This window comes from Mustela lutreola, chromosome 16 (assembly GCF_030435805.1).
Source record: "Mustela lutreola isolate mMusLut2 chromosome 16, mMusLut2.pri, whole genome shotgun sequence".
Taxonomy (NCBI): Eukaryota; Metazoa; Chordata; class Mammalia; order Carnivora; family Mustelidae; genus Mustela; species Mustela lutreola.
In genome coordinates, this window is record NC_081305.1 from 58,460,132 (window position 1) to 58,481,123 (window position 20,992).

Sequence of the window (20,992 nt, forward strand, 5' to 3'; positions counted from 1 at the left end):
GAAAGACTATATCATTTGCCTATCTTCCCACAATCACCATTACCATTGGGGGGGGTGTGACATCCAATTGATTACAGGTCTGCAGTGGGCTTGCTCTTGGGGGAAGAGGAGTGGACAGGTCCTCAACAGTCTGACTTTCTGGTTCTCCAGTTCTGGGGCTGGCTTTGATTTATAATTTGTCTTCCATGAATGAGTTGGCATCATGGACTGCCAGGATTGGGAGAGGCATTTTGAGGTTGAGTGAGAAGAGCATTCTGGGGTGATGGGCCTTGGGGGTTGAGTGCTGCCTCCCAGGGTCTCTCCTGCAGGGGGCAGCCTCATGCCTAGGGGAGCGGCAGGGACGGGGGAGGCGGTGGATAAAAGGGAGGATTTGGGAGCAAGATTGCTCTGTAACACCAGGGCTTGGAGGTGAAGAGTACAGACTCTGAAATTCTAGAATACTGCCTGTCACCTTGGGCAACTCCTTGCCTCTTTGAGCCTCGGCATCCATCATCTGTAAAATGGGACTTCAGCAGGAAGAAGTAGGATTGGGGAGGGATGAGAAATACAAACTCAGGGACTAACTATGTGGTCCGGTCTGGTTCTGTTGTTTCCCAGCTGTGTGACTGGGCAAGAGATTTGACCTCTCTGGGCTTCACTTTTCTGATCTGTAAAATTTGCAGTATCCGCCTCAGAGGACTGCTGGGGAAGTAAACTGTTTAATACACATAAGGTCTTGAGCCCTGAAGCCAGACAGCCAAGGTGATGAAGGGGTCATGGGGAAGGAGGTACAAATTATCAGGGCCTGGAGACCCATCTTGAAAGAGACTCTAGGATGACAATATGACTTTGCTGAGAGGCCTGTAAATTGTCTTCACCAAAGCCTGAACCCACTCTTGGCAGCCCTCTGCCACTTTGAGTCCTAGCTCATCCCTTTCCTGCTGCGTGACCTTGGGCAGGTTATTTTATCTTTCTGAGCTTTATCATTGGCAGTGTTGAATGAGTTAATATTTGTAAAGCACTTAGCATTGTACTTGACATAATACTTAACAGTCAAGGTGGAGACTGGAGTGGCTTCTCACCGTCCATGCTAGCCTCTTTCTGGCATGTCCAACTATCCAAAGGGAGTGTGGTTCTAGGGACAAGAGATGTTCCTGGTGACCTAGCCCAGAGCATGCTTCTTGTTAGCACCTAATATCTGGTAGTAAGGCCCTTTCTGCATAAGCTGGTTGGAGGGGTTTCCAATTGATAAGTCTACTGTTATTTCCTTAGTCAACAAATACTCATTGATCCTGAGGGCACTGGGGAACCATAGCAGGTTCTAGCGGGAGTGGTCAGAAATGTAGGAAATAGGTGGGAGGAGACAGACTAAGTCGGACCAGAGAGGAGGCTAGGGCAGAAGGGGATTGTGGAGGAGGTCTTGAGCTAGGGTAGGAGGAAAGATGAACAGGCCTTGGAGACAGATGGCTTTGGAGGGTTGGAGGTTGGAATGAACATACTCTATGAGGGTCTTGGCTCCCTGAGACCAGCTGTTTCTATGAGACTCAAAGAAGATAAAGGAGTAGAGCTCATGACCCAAGGTTCTGCTGGAGTGTTTGGGCCCCTCAGCCCAGGTCAACATGACTGGAATATTGCTATAAGGGATTCTGGGAAACTGAGTTCCTGTCCTTTTTGGCTTCTCTAAAGGAGACTGTCATAGGGTGGGAAACTCCCCAAACACAGGAAGTGCTTCCTATACTCTATGGCCAAAAGGAATGTCAAATGTCCCCATGAGTGGCTATGTGGGCTCCAGAGGGGTGGGCTGAGCTGGATCCTGTCTCCCCTGTTCACAGCCCTTAGGGGCTCCCATTCATTTGCAGTGGGATGGAATCTCCTTCATGGTCTTACAGGTCACTTCCTATCCCTCATCTTCTTCCTCCCACTCTCTGCTCTCCCCCATCTGATCCAGCTTTCCAGCTTTTTCCCTGTTGCTCAGGTTTGCCAAGCCACTCCCACCTCAGGGCCTTTGCACCTGCTGTTTCCCTTCCAGATCCTCACATGGCTGGCTCTTACCTCTCCCTTGGGTCTCCGCTCAGATTTCACTCTCCTGAGAGGCCTGGTTAGGGGGACCCCTTACTCTCTTTGATTTTCTACCAAAGCCCTAATAACCCCACCATGACAGCACATATTTATGTGTTTTTACTCACTCCAGTGTCATCTCCATGGGACCAACTGTCTTGTTTTCTGCTGTGTCCCCCATAAGTGCTTAATAAAGAGTTGCTGGGGTGCCTGGGTGGTTCAGTTGGTTATGCCTCTGCCTTTGGCTCGGGTCACTATCCCAGGGTCTTGGAACGCAGCAGCCTTGAGTCAGGCTCCCTGCCCAGCAGGGAACCTGCTTCTCCCTCTCCTCCCCCCCTCCCCCCGCTTGTACTCTTGAGCATGCTCTCTCACATAAATAAAATCTTTTTTTAAAAAATAAAGAATTGTTGAAATGATACATGCCTCTCTATTCTATTTAGTTCCTTTTAGAACTAGAGCCTCCTTTTCCCTAGCCACGAAGGAGAACTTTGCCACTCTGATCTTGGTGGGAAGGAACAGTGGGTGGAGAGATCTCCCCTGATCACCCTTTCTAAGCACTTCCTCCCAGGAATCTGGGGAAAGGCAGGAAGGGCCCCCTTTCCCTAGATCAGACCCCAACTGCCTGGGAAGAAATGCGGAAATGGGGGAGACCCGAAAGGAGGGAGGAACCTCAGAGGGAAAAGGCTGGTCTCTTCTCGATTGTAATCCTGGGCGCTCCCTGGACTCCTCCTGCCCCATGGACTCTCCTGGCTTGCCCTGCAATCTCGGCGCCCCCCAGGCAGAGGATACGGCTTCCTCTAGCCGTCCCCGTCCCCGCGTGCACGGAATGCCCTCTTCAGCCCCTGAGGTCCACGTCCCCGTCGAGAGCTCCTGCTCCGCCCGGATCTGGAGGTGCGCGAGTCGGGAGTCCTGCCGGTGCTCTGCTCTGACCCGAGCCGCCGCCCAGCCCCCTTCCGCTGCGGGCGGGGGAGGCCTCCCTGGACGGCGGCTGCCCTTGTAAGGAGGCGAGGCCAGGGACACCCGACACGCCTGGTTATAATTAACCCGGACACGTGGCGACCCCACCCCCGCAACACCTGTCCCTGCCTGCCCCCCACCAGCCCCAGCACCTCGGGTCTAGGTCTTCGCAAAGGCGACAGCGAAGCGCCCTCTGAAAATAAGCGCTCTTCCAGAATGAGTCCCTCCCTGCCCCCCCCCCCCAAACCCCCGGGAAGTCTCTCCGCCTCAGCCTGCCGCCCGACTGGAGTGGGGAGGGCGACCACCACCTCCAGCCCTGGCCTTGAGCTTGAATCTCCCAGCTCTGGCAACCCTCCGTTTCCCTCCCACTCGCTCCCGAGGAGGAAAGTGCGTCCAAACACGGGCTTCTAGGGTCAGGCTCTTCAGCGTTCAGTCCTGGGCTTTGGCCAAGTGCTCCCCAGTAGTGGGACTATTGCAAGGTTTCCCCAGGGCCGGGGCTCAGGACCTGCTGTTTATCCAGGTCAAGGCCACTGGGGGCTGAGGAGAGGCCTGGCCAGCCCAGGAGGGTCTGGTGGCCTAGTGGAGTGGTTTCTACGTGCCTGGGACGTCCCCTACCAGGGTCTTGTGTCCTGGGCAGGGGGCCAGCAGTCCCTGCCAGCCCGACTCAGCACTTGGTGGGGGAATCAAGTTGATGGGGGAAAGGGGGCTGGGCTCAGCCCCTGCAGCAGCCCATACAAGGCCATGGGGCTGGGCGCGAGGTATGCCTGGGTTCAGGGTGGGCACAGTTCCCAGGCAGGGAGGTGAAAGGCTCAGCTGCCCTCTGGTTCCCTTCCCTGGGGGCAGCCCCTCCCAGCCAGTAGCACAGCCCGGCCCCCCTATATAAGGCCGGGGCTGCGGGCCCTTCCTTTGGGTCAGTCTCGCCTCCGGGATACAGACAGCCCCTTTCCGCACAGCCCAGCCAGGTACCACCCGGGGTGGGAGTCAGGGCGGGGTACAGACTGGGGCCCCCATGGGGCCAGCAGCTGGTCGGGTCCTGGGAGTCTGCCCCGTATCCTCCTCCATGCAGGCGGGTCAGTGGGTGGGAAGGTAGACCGTGCATGTGGGGGGCCCCTCCACCTGTGAGACCCCTGGTCTGTGGCACGAGGTCATGGGGAGGGATCTTGGAGACAAAAGGAGTCTCAGCAGCTGCCAGCTGTCACCCCTGCGTGGGGCTTCAGGCTGGGCCTGTGTTTGTGATGGCTTGTCCCCAGCGCTGCGCTGGGTGCTGGAAGCCCAGTGGGAGGGGTCTGTCATCTGTCTGCAGGGTCACTGCATTTGCAATTCTGTGTGTCCCCAGTTGTTCCCACACGACGTTGTGACCTTGCATCTGACTTTCTGTGGCACCTGCATGGCTGCCTGTATCCTGGGTGTGTCCCCGGGCTTGGAATCGGGTGTGTGACTCTATTTATGGTGTGATCTGGGGGGTTGTGTGTGGCTCTGGGACTCCCCCAGCTTGCCTCAGCACCCTCTGTGAATGCACCTCTTGCAGGCTGGGGGTGGGACACCCCAAAGGGGGGTTTCTGGGCTGGAAGTCCTTGAGCCCAGAGGCCTTGATGCGTGTCCTCCCGGCCACTGCAGCCCACCTGTCTCCAGGCTGCTGACTTGGTGCAAATGGAGCCCCAGGAATGTGAGGAGGGTGTAGGGGGGGCAGCAGCTGGGGAGGGGAGAAGGAGAGGCCAGACTCTATAAATAATCCCCAGCCCTGGAGAGTAGCTCCAATGAGGTTTCTTCTGGTGAATTCCATCTGCCCAGGCCTGATGCCTCAGGCTTCAGCTCACCCTGCACCACCACCCCCATTTCCTTTCTACCATTCTACCTGATTCCTGTCCCTGGAGCTGCCAGCGACCTCCCACTCCCACCACCACCACCACCACTGAAGCATCCCTCCTCCTCCTTCCTGGGTCTTATGGATTAAACTAATAATAACCGTCACGGCAACCATCCCTCGAGGAAGCAAGACCCAGCTCCATGTGAGGACGTGTGCTCAGCCTGCCACGTCCCTGTACCAGAAGACTCTTCTTGGCAACCCCCGGGCCCAAGCTCAGTTTCTAGGCAAAGGAGGCTCAGAGAGGCTGAGCACCTGGCTTGAGGTCCCACAGCAGGGGATTTGGCACAGGCAAGATTCGAACCCAGCTCTGATGACCCCGGAGACTGGGCTTTCCTTCTCAACTAAGACCTGCCAGAGTTGTCAGTAAAGAGAGGGTCTGGCTACCCAGCCTTCCCTTCTGCCCTGCTCCTCATCCCCTAACTAAGCAGAAGCTTCATGGAGAGAATGTCCCTTCTCTGCTCACACACTCATTCTCAGCCACACCTCCACCTTCCCCCCAGCTCCTCACACAGACCTTTAAAATAATAGCGATGATAATCATAATAATAGCTAAGCAAAATAATGCTTATTGTGTGCCAGGACTCTCCCAAGCGCTTAATGTACAGGAACTCCTTTAAGCCCCTGAGATGAGGGCTCCTGTGACCCCCACTGTACACATGAGTAATCTGAGGCACAGAGAGGTTAAGCTGAGTCACCAAGGTCACACAGCTTATTGTATGTGGCCGAGCTGATATCTGACCCAGAGTCCCCATGCATCCCGTCAAGTCACAGGGACTCAGAGACAAGACCCTTCTTGTTCCAAGTCACACAGCACCTGAGTCAGGACTGGCTCTGACCCCAAAGCCTTGCTCTGTTCCCTTGTTGGCCTCTGCTGGAGGCAAGTTAACCTTCCCCCCTGCAACCCGCCCTTGCCCACCAGGCCCCCCACGCCGCCACCATGCCGTTCGGTAACACCCACAACAAGTTTAAGCTGAACTACAAGCCTGAGGAGGAGTACCCCGACCTCAGCAAGCACAACAACCACATGGCCAAGGTGCTGACCCCGGAGCTCTACAAGAAGCTGCGGGACAAGGAGACTCCATCCGGCTTCACCCTGGACGATGTCATCCAGACTGGTGTGGACAACCCAGGTGAGCCTCCTTGCTGGAGTGTGGATAGAGACTCAGGTGGGGTGGGGGCTCCGGAGGCTGCCTGCCACGCCTTGGTCCCACCTTCACAGGCCTCCATTTTCCCGTCTGGAAGATGGAGGCTATGCTCGAGGGGCTGTTGTGAGAAGCAAATAAGGCTACATGTATGAAGGGCTCGAGACGGGCCCCGGCACGTGGCCAACCCCTCACAAATGCACACAAGTAAGATGTGAAAAAATCATTCCGTCTCCTGAGGGCCTCAGTTTCCACATCTGAAAAATGGGCACCCACGTCATGAAAACAGAGTCAGCGCACCTACAGGGCTTGGAGCAGGGCTGAGGACAAAGCATGCGCTCAGGGTCTGGCAGGGGGTGTCATTGGTGCCCTGGTTCTTTCTCCAAGGACACCAGAGCCCTGAGGGGGGTTCTAGCCTCCAACTCATTGTGTGATTGAGGAGCGATGCCCCCTCTCTCTGGGCTTCTGTTTCCCCATCTGGGAATACGAGGGTCTTTCAAGTCTCTTATTATCCGTGGGAGCCGATAGTCTAATATGTTTCTGAAAGTTTTTCAGTGAAGGAAGAGTCCGTGATTTGGGGACTCTGAAGTGGTAATATTTTTGGTACTTTATAACTGGGCCCCTAAGACTTTCTCCTTTGCTCTGCCTCCAGCACCTTTCCCTCAGCCCAGATAACCCCTTGATCTCTCCCAGCCTTCCCTCTCTGTCCAACCAACCCTCATCCTCTGTAGTTCTGACCCAGAGGTCTTGAATGAGAACCTGCCAAGACACACACACACACACACACACACACACACACACACACACACACACACGTGCACACACACATACAGTCTACACTGGACCCAGGAGCCCGGGCCTTCTTTGCTGGGGACAAGCACCTCTGATCCTTGCTGGGGACAAGCACCTCTGACCTCACCCTGAACCCCCAGGTCACCCCTTCATCATGACCGTGGGCTGTGTGGCCGGTGACGAGGAATCCTACCAGGTGTTCAAGGATCTCTTTGACCCCATCATCCAAGACCGGCACGGGGGTTACAAACCCACTGACAAGCACAAGACCGACCTCAACCACGAGAACCTCAAGGTCAGCTGCCCCCAGGCCAGGGGAGGGACAGGGGAGAGAGAGGGAAGGACGCACATGGGAAGGAGCATTCAGAGAGACAGAGACGGAGGGGAGGGAAAGAGGGACAGCGAGGCACAGAAGACAGAGAGACCGAGGACAGAGCAAGGAGAGTCGGATGGGAGGAGAGACAGGGAAGGAGATGAAGAGAAACAGGAAGCAGGGACAAAGATGGGGAAAGAGATGTATGGAGGGAAAAAGAGGGACAGACGAGGAGCTGGGAGAAGGATGGAAGGAGAGACAGAGAGGGGAGAGGCAGAACCAGGGTGGCGGTGGGAGAAGCCTGGGGACAAGAAGGAGCCAAAGGAAGTAGCAGAGAGTTGGAACTGGGAGCATGCCCAGCCCTGACCACCCTCCTGCCCTCCAGGGTGGAGACGACCTGGACCCCAACTATGTACTCAGCAGCCGCGTCCGCACGGGCCGCAGCATCAAGGGCTACACCCTGCCTCCCCACTGCTCCCGGGGCGAGCGCCGGGCTGTGGAGAAACTCTCCGTGGAAGGTGAGAACCCCCACCCCGCCCACCCTTGGGACCACCCCACTCTGGCTCCGCTCCTCCATGGAAAGAGCTTGGTAAGTCATGGGTGCTGGGTGAGTGACGGCCGGCAGCATTACCCCTGGTGGAAGCCAGGGGGCGCTGACAAGGCACCCAGCGCACAACCACGCAGACCCTCACTGGTATCGGGGTCCTGACCTCCATCCGTCCAGCCAGCCAGCCAGCCAGCCAGCCAGCAAACATTTGCGGTTGTTATGGTCCTGCGTAGGGAGCTAGGGCTCCCGTGATGAATAAGATGGACAAGATCACGCTCTCACAGAGCTGTCAGCCTGGTGGGGAGATAAGAGGAAACCAAGAAACCAACAAAAGAATGATGAATTCCAACATGCCATGTAGCCAAAATACAAAGGTGCATCTCGGTATGACTGGGAGGAGCTCTCCTAGAAATGAAAGGTTGAGCGATGCCTGGGCGGCTCCGTTGGTTAAGCGACTGCCTTTGGCTCAGGTCGTGATCCTGGAGTCCCAAGATTGAGTCCCGCATAGGGCTCCCTGCTCAGCAGGGAATCTGCTTCTCCGTCGGACCTGCCTTTCTCTCGTGCTCGCTCTCTCTCTCATTCTCTCAATTAAATAAATTAAATTTTAAAAAAAGAAAGAAAGAAAGAAAGGGTTGAGACCTGATTGACAAGAAGGAACCTGAAGAATTCCAGGCAGGTGGAGTGGCAAGTGCAAAGGCCCTGAGGTGGAAAAGTGTGGCTGGAGCTGAGTGGACCAGGGGAGGAGATGTGTCAGAGGGATATGGGTGGCTAGGCTGTGCAGAGCCTTGTGGGCTGTCTGGAGGGCTTTGGCTTTGACTCTGAGAGAGATGGGAACCTTGGGAGGATGGTGAGAAGAGTAAGTCCACAGAATTTCATGGAGTCCTCTGGCTGTTGAGTGGGGAACAGACTGTGGGCAGAGGTAGGAGCAGAGAGACTGTAAGGGGCAACCACAGTGGTCCAGGCTCTGGGGTGAAGGGTAGACAGTGGGATGTAGAGAAAGAATGGGTAGGTTTGAGCGGTAGAATCATTAGGCCTTTCAAGTCCCTTGTTTCTAGTAAATGTTTAACACCCAGCTCGCAAAACAAAGACAAAAACAAACAACCCCCCTCCCCAACCAAGGAAACCAAAAAACCAGCCTCAATTTGCATCGACTGCCAGTTTCCAAGGTGTAAATTCTCCTACCATGACCAATTTTAAGCTATGAACATGATGTCATAGAGAGATGGGAAGCGATGCACCTCGGTACTTGGGATCCCCATCATCAGATAGGGACGAAAAATCTTCAAGAACATAGATAATAAAGATGCAATAAAATAATTAGGAAGTAGCTATTTTGAATATTTACTACCTGTGGGTTTTTAAAAAACTTTATTTATTTATTTTTAGAGAGAGAGAGAGGGGCAGAGAGAGGGAATTTTTTTTTTTTTTTGACAGATCACAAGTAGGCAGAAAGAGAGAGAGAGAGGAGGAAGCAGGCTCCCTGCCGAGCAGAGAGCCCAACTTGGGGCTCAATCCCAGGACTCTGGGATCATTTCCTGAGCCGAAGGCAGAAGCTTTAACCCACCGAGCTACCCAGGCACCCCAGAGAGAGAATCTTAAGCAGGCTCCACACCCAGCACAGAGCCCAGTGCAGGGCTTGATCTCACAACCCTGAGATCACGACCTGAGCTGAAATCAAGAGTCAGATGCTTAACTGACTGAGCCACTCAGATGCCGCCTATTACTTGTTTTAAAATATAGTTTATTTAACTGGAAGTTTACATAAATTATTATTATTTTTTAAGTAGGCTTCATGCCCAACATGGGGCTCAAACTCATGACCCTGACATCAAGGGTTGTGTGTTCTACCGACTGAGGCAGCCAGGTGCCCCTAGACAAATTTTTTTTTTAAGATTTTAGTTTTTTATTAGAGAGAGAGATTGGGAGAGGGAGGGAGAGTGAGAGAGCATGAGAGTGAGGAGGGTCAGAGGGAGAAGCAGGGAGTCTGATGTGGGACTCGATCCCAGGACTCCAGGATCACCACCTCAGCTGAACGCAGTCACTTAACCAATTGAGCCACCCAGGCGCTCCTAGATAAATTATTTTTAACAATATAATATAGTATAAAGTATGTGATATATAGCATTATATAATACACTGTATTGAAGTGTCTAATGTGTATATAAATATATACATTTATTCTATATATGAATATAAACAAATACTACATATGCTATTTTTTTAATAATAACATTTTTTTTTTTAGATTTTATTTATTTATTTGACAGACAGAGATCACAAGTAGGCAGAGAGGCAGGCAGAGAGAGAGGAGGAAGCAGGTTTCCTGCAGAGCAGAGAGCCTGAGGCAGGGCTTAATCCCAGGACTCTGGGATCATGACCTGAGCCGAAGGCAGAGGCTTAACCCACTGAGCCATGCAGCCACCCCTAAATATGCTATTTTTTAATAATTTTTACGGATGGCTTCCCAAGTTCCTAACATGTTGACTGTCCATCTTGTTGGCCAACTGGAGGGGCTTCAGCACACGGTTGGTCACAGGTGAATGGGATGTGAAGGTCAAGGAAGGGGAGATTCTATGCAAAATCTGGGTTTCACCCTAGTGTTCAGATGCCATTAGCACATCCACCGGACCAAGCCCCCGGCCTCTGTGCCCAGGCTGTGGTGGGCAGGCTGCTGACCACTCCCTTGTGTGGCCCCCCCTTAGCCCTCAACAGCCTGACAGGCGAGTTCAAGGGGAAGTACTACCCTCTGAAGAGCATGACCGAGCAGGAGCAGCAGCAACTCATTGACGATCACTTCCTGTTCGACAAGCCCGTGTCCCCACTGCTGCTGGCCTCTGGCATGGCCCGGGACTGGCCCGACGCCCGTGGCATCTGGTGAGGTCCCCTCTGCCAGCCTCCCCATTCCTCTGCCAAAGCTAACACCATAAAAATGACGATGTTTCCAGGCATCCCCAGAAAAGTGACCTTGCCTTCCACCCCTGTGTGACCTTGGGCACATTATTTTAACATTTCTCTGCCCTGGTTTCCCCATCTGTAAAATGGAGAGCAGTAATGAAAACAGTGTCTAGGATATAGTAAGTGCCCAACATTGGCTATTAGTTTTATCGTTTACGGCTGCTTATAGTTACTTTCTATGAACCTTTGAATCCCCAATTCTGATAGCGAAAGATTTTCAAAGGTTTTGAAAACTTAGGTCTCAGATGATTTGGAGAGTCTGAGTTCCAAGATATACAGATGGAATGATTCTAAGGTTCCAAGATTTTGAGTATTTTTAGGTTCTCAGATTCCACTAATTCCAGGTTCTGTGATTCCGTAGTTTCAGACATTTCCAGATCTAAATGTTTTATGGCTCTAAGCCTCTATTTCTGACACGTCACAAGGTGAAGGCAAGGTTGGTCCCTGAGACCAGATGTAGGATTTCCAAGATTTGTCAATTCGGACTCCCAGCTTCTGTTCTTCAAAGATTCTGAGATTCTAAGCGTCTGTAATTTAATGCTGTTCAGACTTAAGACCCTAAAAACCTTTGAACCTAATTAGATTGGCGATTCCTCAGATTCGATGACGTTCGGGTCTATGGGGGTAAAGCTTCTGCGACTTTGAGGAACGGGTGCCACCACCCGAAACTCCTCCGGCCCGTTGCCCCCTAGCGGTGGGGGTGTTTTCGAGAGGCCGGGAGTGGGGTGGCCACGCGGAGCTGATGCCCTGGCCTCCTCTTGCCCCACACTAGGCACAATGACAACAAGAGCTTCCTGGTGTGGGTGAACGAGGAGGACCACCTCCGAGTCATTTCCATGGAGAAGGGGGGCAACATGAAGGAGGTTTTCCGCCGCTTCTGCGTGGGGCTGCAGAAGGTATGGAGCCTGGCCCTCGCGGCGGACCTGGGACAACCCGACCTGGAACGCCCCGCCCGCCTCTCAGGGCTCCGCCCCCCGGGGCAACCCGGCTCCACCCTATGCGCAAGCCCCGCCCCTAAGAACGCGCTTCCGAAGCGTCCTCAAGCCCAGCCCCCTCCGCATCTTGCACCACCTGGGTGGTCCGGCCCTTCCCTTCAGAAGCTGAGCGCTGGCAATTTCCCAACCCCACCCCCCACCCACGTCCTCACCCTGTCTTCCGCCCAACCCCGTCCCGGTTGCCGGTGTATTTGGGGCGCCCGCTGGCGCTGACCCCAGTCCTCTCCCCTTACCTCAGATTGAGGAGATCTTCAAGAAAGCCGGCCACCCCTTCATGTGGAACGAGCACTTGGGCTACGTGCTCACCTGCCCGTCCAACTTGGGCACCGGACTGCGTGGAGGCGTGCATGTCAAGCTGGCGCACCTGAGCAAGCACCCCAAGTTCGAGGAGATCCTCACCCGTCTGCGCCTGCAGAAGCGCGGCACAGGTGCGGCTCTGCCTCCGCTTGCCGCGGCGTCGGGGGCGGGCCCTGTGCGGAAGGGGAAGGCGGGGCATCCATGCGGGTTCTGGGGGGACCAGGGCTACCCCTCCGTGGGCCTCAGTTTCTTCCTCTGTAAATGGGCGTCAGCACGCTTTATCTCATAGGAATCGATAGGACGTCATGACATTGTGGATGTCCCCTGCCCCCTAGGGCCCTCGGTTTCCCATGTGTAAAGGAGAGGACGGTCAGGGTTCAACCCCAGACGGCCGGGCTCCGGAACTCGCTCTTAGCCGCAGGGCTGTATTTTCATGTTGGATGGTTGAGGGGAGAGGTATCTAAATTAGCCGGAGACGTGAGCCCACGAATGGACATTTAGGAGACTCAATGCACGTAACCGGTTACACAGTAGGCGCCCAGTACGTGCAGCCGTCTCCGCTGGCACGGGGGCCGCATCCTGGGCCCCACTCCTGCACCTCTGCTCCCTGCTTATGCCCCTGCCTTCTGCTCCTGCAGGCGGTGTGGACACAGCTGCTGTGGGCTCAGTGTTCGACATATCCAACGCGGATCGGCTGGGCTCGTCCGAAGTCGAACAGGTGCAGCTGGTGGTGGACGGTGTGAAGCTCATGGTGGAGATGGAGAAGAAGCTGGAAAAGGGCCAGTCCATCGATGACATGATCCCCGCCCAGAAATAGGCGTCGGGTCCGCTCGCCGCCGACTGCTGGAGCCCCAGCCAAAGGGAGGACTCCGCCTGTCGGGGGTCCGCCCTCCACCAGCTCCACTTAGAGGGGTTCGGCCACCTGGGGGCTCTATCCAACCATCTCGGAATTCCATTCCCAACCGGAGTTCCAACGAACGGGCTTCAGCTTCTGAAGCCATCTGGCCAATGAGGAACCTCCTCACACCTTCCCCTCCTTTTCCCAGAGCTCCGCCCACCACCAGGAGCTCTGGCTAACGGAGGGCTCGCCGACACATCTGGAGTTCCTGCTTTTTCTACACCCAAAGCAACAAATAAAAGCAATGGTGGCCCTAACTTCTGTGCGAAAGTTACTGAGCAGCAGGAGGTGGGACGTTTGCCGTCCGCCGCTGCGCGACCTCGAAGGGGCTTGCCTTCCCCAGTCCCGTTATATCCCATCTCTAAAATAAGGCAAAGTTAGTGAACCGTCTAATTCATTCCGATACGGTCCTATGAGGAAATCTGAGACCCAGAGTCGTGCAGCCCCCTTCCCAACCTGAGCTCCCCATCACGCATACTCAGATCTCAAACACAGGGTGCCCATGGGGGAGAAACGTAAGCCAAACCAAACGTCTGAGACTTGAATTTGTCCCCTGGGACTCCAGTGTGAGACCTACCGTGCATCTCATCACATATACCTCATTCTGTCCGTCGCGGGCCTCCTTCTGTGTGTTCTCACTTCATCCCTCGACAGCGGCGACCAGTCCTTTAAACTTCCTTTTCGTTGCTCCTGAACCCGACATCGCTCCCCACATCTCCTAGAACGCGCCCCTATGGTTTGCGCTTTTCCAAGAGGTGCATTTGCGCACCACTGGCTGAAGGCGCATCTTTCCAGTTCCTTCCCCATTATTCCTCTCTACGCTCTTGCTCCTTACACCCTCGATTCCCACCTTAACGTCTTTGCCCATGCTCCCCCCCACCCCCGCACCTCCGGCCCCAGGGCTGGGACTTGGCTCAGAGCGTTCCCTTGAAGTCTTGAGGGATCCACCTTTGGAGAGCCTTGAAAAGCTGGGTCCTAGGAAGCAGGTGGGGAGGGGCCGTGGGAGGGGCAGGTAATGGCAGTCGGGAAGCATCTGAACACGTATTGGGTGTTGGCCACATCAATCACCTCTACTCGACCCAATACCTCGAGGCCCCCATCTGCCTGAGCAGCCTCCTGGCCTCAGAAAGAGACCAAGGTTTCAGAAAGAAATGTGAGCTGGAGTAAGTGGAAGGCGGAGCCCCAGGTACCTGGAGGAGGCACTTTTTCAAACCTGAAATCACCCAGGTAAAGGGCCCTTAGAGATCAAGAGATGTGCTCTGTTTTACAGAGGGTAAACTGAGGCCAGGGGATGTCCCCAAGCGTTCCCAGAGAGAGTACCGAAACGGCAAGGCTAGGAGAGAAAGACTAGACCTCTCAGATGTCAGGATGTCCTTTACAACACTGCCCCAAGTGAAGATTGCTTCACTAACCCCAGCTCCACCCCCCCACCCCACCCTCGAGGCCCCACAGACCACAGGCGCTCCAGTGGGACTGTTGGAGCCAAATCTGACCATCAGCGACCATGCCTGTCCTGCCCATCTTGCCTCATAAGCCCTAAATGTGCCCCTTCTCTTCCCACCTCTGTCCCTCTCCGACCTCCTTCCTACCCTCCTGACCTGTCTCCTTTCCTCCCTTCGCAGCATAAACCTGTCCTTGCCTCTCCCTTGTTTACAAGCTTGCCATGGCTCCCCAGTGTTCTTGGAAGAAAGCCTGGGCCCCTCTCCACGACCTTCAGGGCCCTGCCAGCATCTCAGCCTCATCTCTCCCAGACTCTTCTCACTGCGAATTTTATGCCATTTGCTGTACTCTCACTCTCCTGCTTCCCAGGATTCGTACAAGCTGTTCCGTCTGCCTAGAACATAAACCCCCTAACCGCCATGTCTAGCTAGCTGTTCATATTCTCCCAGGGGCAGCTGGGATGTTCCTCCTCCAGGAAGCCCTCCCTGACTGGGACATGCACGCTTGGACTTCCCTAGCCTCTGCCCCGCCCCCCTCAGCCCTTCCCACTTTGGATCATCACTGATGCAGCTAAATCCAGCTGAGCCCCCTGGAGGGCACGACTGGGGCTGTTCTGGCCACCACTATGTCCCCGGCACAGGGCTGGGCACACAAGAAGTCCTTAGGGATTGAGATTTCCAGAGTTGGTTGGTGCCCGCCACCTGACTCAGTAGAGACACCTTTCAGCAGATCCCTATTCTGGTCTCACTCATAAGACAGTAACATGGTTCTGCCCGAAACCCTGAATTTTTCAACACTGACCACTCAGTTTCTACCACTCGTCATTTCTCATTTGACTTTGCTATCAGCCCCAGGAAGAACACAAGACACGGGTTGACTGTACCATGTCCCAAGTGGGCACTTGAAACACAGCATGCTAAGCCTCTTCTCTGCATACAACCCTCCATGGCTCCCTAGTGCCCTTGGATGAAAGCCCAGTTCACTCACTTTGGCCCTTTGGCCTACGAGGCCCTGTGTGAGCAACCCCCACCCTCTACTGCTTTGCTCTGTTGAACTTCCTTTTCCTTCCTCTGGCTAAAGACACCTTGACTTTCCTCTGAGGAGCCCCTCTACTACCAGCTCTAGGCAGGGGTCTGGCTGCTTCTGAGCACCAGTGACTGGGTCAGGGATGGTCACATGACTTCTCTGTGCCAATAAGGGTCTGTCTTGGGACTTTTGCCAAAAGTTGGCAATGAGGAACTTTCTGGTGCAGAAACTAGGCAAAGGGAGGAGCAGTTGGAACTGCTGGGGTCATCACTGCCATCAGGGAGTGTCTGATGAAAACTACTGGCTGAAACTATTCAAATCACACGGAAAAAAGCCAAGAGGAGATGGCTGGCTGCCCGGATTCAGCCATACCTGAAGTCAGGCACCCCATACTATTAAGGAACATAAATGAATGTTTTCTCTCCAGTGTAGGATTATGAGTCCTAATACAGCATTTCTCTTGCTAATTCTCCACCACCCCCAAGATAGCAGCCACATGGAAATTACCCACGGTTCTCTGAAGGTCCGTCATGCACTCCTATCCCCAGACTTTTGCCCAGACATACCCCAAACCCGGTCAACTCCTACTCATCTTTCAAAGCCCAACTCCAGCATCATTTTTCTGGCTCCCCTCCCACTATCTTCTGGGCTCCGCAAAGCAACGGTTTCTCTCGTGTTTTGCGTCCGAACCCGTACCCGCCACAGACAGGGGCTCCATGTGTCTCCGTGTCCAGCACTGGGCCTGGCACAGAGTAGGCACAGGTCAATGACTGTTTATTGAATAAATGTACTACTGGAGTAAGAAGTGGCTTAGAGTCTGGTATAACATGTGGGTGGGCACGTGAGTGGATGAATGGGGCACCGATATAGGAACTGGGGCCTCCTGGATGAGGCCGAGTTCTGTCCTGCCCTCCGCCGCCGTCATCCTTGACCCTCACACCCCCACTACACCCATTCTGCAGCTGAGAAAACCGAGGCTCAGAAAGGAGGAACCACTGGCCCAAAAGTCACACACCATCTCCTCCTCCTCTGACTCGCAGGTGAGGGCAGGGAAGGAAAAGCCCGGGGTCAGCGTGGGGGAGGGGGACTCTCCTAAATTTATTGGGCGACAGGCTGCAGGTGAGGGGGCTGACAAGAGGAGGGGGGGTGTAATAACTTAAAAACCGGAGGTGACAGCGGCAGCTCCTCGAGAGATCTCTGCAGAGGGGAGGGTGTGGGGGTATTTACAAGGATTTGTACAAAGTGCCCCGCGCCAGCCTGGGGCGGGAAGGAGGGGGTGGGGTTGGAGCATGAGGGGAGGGGAGGGGAAGGGATCTGCCTCTCTGACTCCCACTCCCAGCCCCCATTCTCCAGTCTTTAGGCTCAGCAACTCTTCCTGCCCTCGCCCAAGGCCTAATTCTTGAGCTCTGGGGTGGGGGTGGGGCAGGGATGGAAGAGTTTCCTCAGTTTCCCTTTCTCCCCCTGCCCTGCTCCCAAAGTCTCCTGGGGTGCCCCCCTGGCACGGTGAGGGCGGACAGGGCCGGCTGGAGGCTCCAGGAAGGGGCCAGCTACCCTCACTCAGCCCCCTCACTCTTCTCTCATGCCCAGTGGCCCCGGGAGAACAGCATGAGGGACAGTCTCTGTCCCCACGTCGAATTCGCGGGAACAAGGTGATGACAGAGGGAGATGCCCCTCCCTGACCCCTCTCCGTGCTGTGGAGGTGAAGGGGACGAGGGAGAAGATGAGGAGGGGACCCGGGCCGTGGCGGCTCAGAGCTCGAGGTCGTTGGAGATGCGGGTGACGAGGGTGCGGAAGGCCAGGGCGGTGCCCGCCACGCGGCGGAAGAGAACTCCCCGCAGGCCGGGCCGGGGCAGCTGGCAGACCTCCACTTCGAAGTGGGACAGGGGCTCGGGCCCGCCCGCACCCCCGTGCAGGCAGGCCAGCAGGAACGGCTGTGGCTGGCGGCAGCGGCAGCGGGCGGCCGCGGTGGCCTGGCGCAGAGCTGCCATCAGGGCCTCAGGCGGGCGTGAGCTGGTCAGCTTCACACTCCAGGGGAATCGGAGTAGCCGGGGGGCGGTTTCCGTTTGATCCCAAGGTAGATGGCAACTGGGGCGGGAAGACATCAGCGGTCAGACACGGCACAGGAGCGGGAGGCCACCCACTGTTCCCACTGGGGACAGACTCCTGGCCGTCCCTCACAGCCCGCCACCCTCTCTCAGCCCAGGGACGGTGACAGAGGTTCGGCTGTGTGGGTGGCTGCCCAGCTGGAGACTATACTACCCAGCCTCCGCCGCAGCCAGGCGCCGCCTTGTCTCTAAATTCCGGGATGCGAGTGGAAGCGATGCGGGCAACCTCCGTCCATCACCTCCTCCCAAAGGCTATCTGGACATTGCTGGGTGCTCTTTGAGTATCTCAATGTCTTGGGATGGGGCGCCGCTGACATTTATTAGGTTCAGGGAGGATACATGTTCTGCCACGTGTAAAAGGCCCCATACAACAAAGAAACGTCCTGCCTAAAGCACCAAGGGCAGGCCTCTTGAGAACCATCGCACACATAGTCTTCCTGGTTTACCCGCGGGCACCCGGGCCTCTCACCGCCAAGCTGGGCACGTGGCTCAGTTCTGGCCAATGAGAGCGTTCCACCCCCCTGCCTCCTGTGATTGGTTCAAGAGGAGCATATGACCAGGTCCCACCAATCAGAGTACTCCACCCATCTGGCCACAGGCATTGGTTCAGGGATAGCCAAATGACTCAGTTCCAGCCAATGAGAGTCAGTCCTGGGACCTTTGGGACTGGTGGGGAGGTCCTTTATTTGCATGGGGGGTCTTTACACATGGATTGTATCAAACTGAAGCAGGGCAGGCAAGGTACAGGGCTGCATGCTTTTGTCAATAAGTGTTACTGGAACCCCGCCATGCCCATTAGTTTTTGTATTGACTGTGGCTGTTTTGTGCAACAAGGGCAGAGCCGAACAGGCATGACAAAGATTACCTGGCCCTCAAAGCCTAAACTATTTACCATGTGGGGCTGTACAGGTAATGCCCAAGCTGCTGCAGCCGTTGTGCCTCGTTGGATGAGGGGGGAAGGAGGTATGACAGCAGGAGCTGGTCATACATGGAAGCGGCTGGACGTAAGGATGGTCAAGGGACAGTGTGCATGGGTGGGGATGGAAATGAGAGGAAGCTGTCCAGAGTCGGGGCATAAAAGGCACGGACAGGGAAAAGAGGGTCCGAGGGAGAGTTCAGGAAGCTGGCCTGGAGGACAAGGCTGAGGTCCCATCTAAAGGTATGGGAGTGGTGGATAGGGGAGGTGCGGACACAAGTAGGGTCTGAGGCTCAGAAGGGAGGGGGCCAATGTAGCGGCCCAGGACGTAGGCACAGGCACTCACCTTGTGACCTCAGGTCCCCCGATTCTCTCAGGTTCGTCTGTGACCCTAAAAGGGGAGAGGGGGGCAGAGTGTCTAATCTGCACATAGGGTGCCCCCTCCCCCAACCCACCGCTTCCAGGACTCTGGGCAGCCCCTGCCCCAGCCCAGGTCCCGGTCCCTCCCTGCTGGCTGGAGCTGAGCTGGGGAGGGCTGGGAGTCAGAATCTGAACTCCCTCTCCATGCCCAGAAGGGGCGTCCCTTTCGAAATGGTTAGTGCAGGTCGGAGGAAAGATACTGAAGAATTTGGAAGTCGGAAGAGAAAGGGGTTGGGCAGAGACACACACCTACAGAGAGAAGGACATGGACACACACACACGCACCCCTCCTTCAGCCTTTGCTCAAACGGCACCTCCTTAGTGAGGCCTGCTCCATTTAAAACTGCACTTCTCTTCCCTGCTCTAGTTTTCTTCTCAGTACTCATTTACTGTCTGGATCTCCGAGGAGAATGTCGACTCTGCCTGGGCTGGGATTTTAGACATTCTGTTCACTCTACTCCAGGGTCTAAGATAGGGCCAGGCACACAACAGGCGCTCAGTGAATAAACATAAATCATTTTCCAAGGATTTCCAGGCATTCTATGCTCAGTCCATATATCACCTTGTTCAGTCCACACGACAACCCTAGGAGGAAGGCACTGTTATGTCTAACCCCACCTTACAGGAGAGGAAAGCAAGGTTGAGTGACTTGCTCAAGGTCACTCAGCAGAGCTGGGGTCTGAACCTTAAGAGTCTGGCTCCAGAGGCCATGTTCATTAAATGAGTAAAATGAACAGCCAGACCCCACAACCAGTCCTCCTCCCGCACACACACAGTCCCCCTCCCCCACCCCTGTACGCACAGGTCAGACATGCAGACAGGGAGGCAGAGGCAGGGACAGCGGAGGATGGACGGGACTTACTGATCTTGGATCCCTGGGGCAGAGAGGCGCCCGAAACGCAGCGGTTAGAGTTCTGCCGTTTAGAGGGATCGAGGGTAACCCTGTAGTGTGAGGAGGGAGGTGAAGGGTGACGGAGGAGGAGGAGGAGAAAGAAGAGGAGGAGGAGTAGGGGTACAGGAGGCGGAGCAGAGTAGAAGACAGGTTAGGCCCCATTGCCCCCCACCGCACCCCCCCACCCCCAGGTCCCATAGGGCTCACCTTCGGGTCAGTTTGGAGGTCAGCTTGGTGAAGAGGTTGGTGGTAGGGCGGGGCCGCCCAGTAGGCAGGGGTGTGGCCTCGTGGGCCAGGGTAGGAGAGGCAGGGGGTCCGTTCTGCACACCCCCGCCTCCCCCTCCCCCTGCCCTCCGGTCCCGGACCTGACCACCGTGGAAGGTGCTACGGATGGTGGAACCACGTGCCAGGCGGCTCCGCTCCCCTGATGGGGGAGCCAGGCTGTGACTAGAGGGAGAGGCGGGGGGCACCCGTGGGGTACCCGAGCTGTGGGCAGAAAGGGATAAGTCAGAGCGGGGCCTCAAGGCAGGTCAAGGCCCCAGTCTTTCTGATTCTTCACTAACCTGTCCTGAGATGAGAAACATTAAAAAACTTAGAGCTCAGAGACAGGGCTGCCATGCACAGTTGGGCAGGCTGTGTACTATACAACCCTAGCTATTTTACTGACTCTTCTTTCTTCCTAAGTCATCCCTCCTTCAAACTGTCCTTTCTTTAAACTTTACCCACTCTAAATGAATCCTCTCCTCTCCAAACTCAGCAGTTGAATAGGTTCAGATACATTTTTTGATGAATCGCTTGCCATTTGGCATCCAAACCTCACGAACCAAATCAACTTTGCAAATGCTCTATCTGAACTTTCATTACTCGAACTCGGGATAGGAATAGGTGTGAACATCAAAGGCACTTAAACTCACTATGATAATTTTTTGACAGGTGAGAAAGGATACTCTTCCTAATTGTCTCAAGATGTTGTGTTGACTGTGGTGGTTTCAGCATCCCAGGACCCTCCTCTAGGCCCTTCCAGTCCTGATAGGAGGGGCCAGACCTACACTTTCTATCCTTCCAAGGACCCCAGGACCAGCCTGGATCTCAAAGAGAGAACCCTGACTGTGGCAGATGCCACTACCTCTCCCTTGGAATCCGTCCTCCTTGTTTTACTTTCAGTAACCAAACTTCCTAAGAATATGAGCCTTGCATATGGCCACCCAGCCAGAGACTACATTTCCCAGCTCCCTTGCAGTTAGGGATGGTCATGTGACTACTCTCCAGCCAATGGGATACAAACAGAAGTACTTTGTCCCATTTCTGGGTCAGGGCTCTAAAAAGCATGCAGCTTGCGCTCCACTCTTTCCATCCTTCTTGCTGGTTAGAAACGGTAGCAGCTGGTGCAGGG

The 20,992-nt window shown here is 55.1% G+C and overlaps 2 protein-coding genes across 3 annotated transcripts in view; one reads left to right on the plus strand and one right to left on the minus strand.

Moving 5' to 3' along the window:
* Positions 1 to 3,803: 3,803 nt before the first annotated feature.
* CKM (creatine kinase, M-type) lies at positions 3,804 to 13,057 on the plus strand. The gene is made up of 8 exons (XM_059152969.1): positions 3,804 to 3,956; positions 5,781 to 5,991; positions 6,936 to 7,090; positions 7,494 to 7,626; positions 10,358 to 10,529; positions 11,383 to 11,506; positions 11,844 to 12,033; positions 12,541 to 13,057. Exons 2-8 carry the CDS (start codon positions 5,799 to 5,801, stop codon positions 12,717 to 12,719), a joined length of 1,146 nt encoding a protein of 381 aa, XP_059008952.1. The 5' UTR covers positions 3,804 to 3,956; positions 5,781 to 5,798; the 3' UTR covers positions 12,720 to 13,057.
* Positions 13,058 to 15,979: 2,922 nt separating this feature from the next.
* The window catches only part of MARK4 (microtubule affinity regulating kinase 4), a 28,393-nt gene continuing 23,380 nt past the window's right edge, over positions 15,980 to 20,992 (minus strand). Inside the window, exons 15-18 of one of the 2 annotated variants that reach the window (XM_059152226.1) lie at positions 19,807 to 20,085; positions 19,570 to 19,649; positions 18,634 to 18,678; positions 17,142 to 17,351 (exon numbers count right to left, since the gene is read on the minus strand). In XM_059152226.1, the coding sequence (XP_059008209.1) occupies positions 17,287 to 17,351; positions 18,634 to 18,678; positions 19,570 to 19,649; positions 19,807 to 20,085 (469 nt within the window). In that variant the 3' untranslated portion in view covers positions 17,142 to 17,286. Of the gene's footprint in view, positions 17,352 to 18,633; positions 18,679 to 19,569; positions 19,650 to 19,806; positions 20,086 to 20,992 lie in introns of both variants that reach the window. The other variant, XM_059152225.1, reaches the window with a different exon arrangement.

Coding starts and splice junctions, on each gene's coding strand:
- CKM (XM_059152969.1), top strand. CDS start 5,799: ATGCCGTTCGGTAACACCCACAACAAGTTTAAGCTGAACTACAAGCCT. Junction 10,530..11,382: donor CCCGACGCCCGTGGCATCTG/GTGAGGTCCCCT, acceptor GCCCCACACTAG/GCACAATGACAACAAGAGCT. Junction 12,034..12,540: donor CCTGCAGAAGCGCGGCACAG/GTGCGGCTCTGC, acceptor CTGCTCCTGCAG/GCGGTGTGGACACAGCTGCT.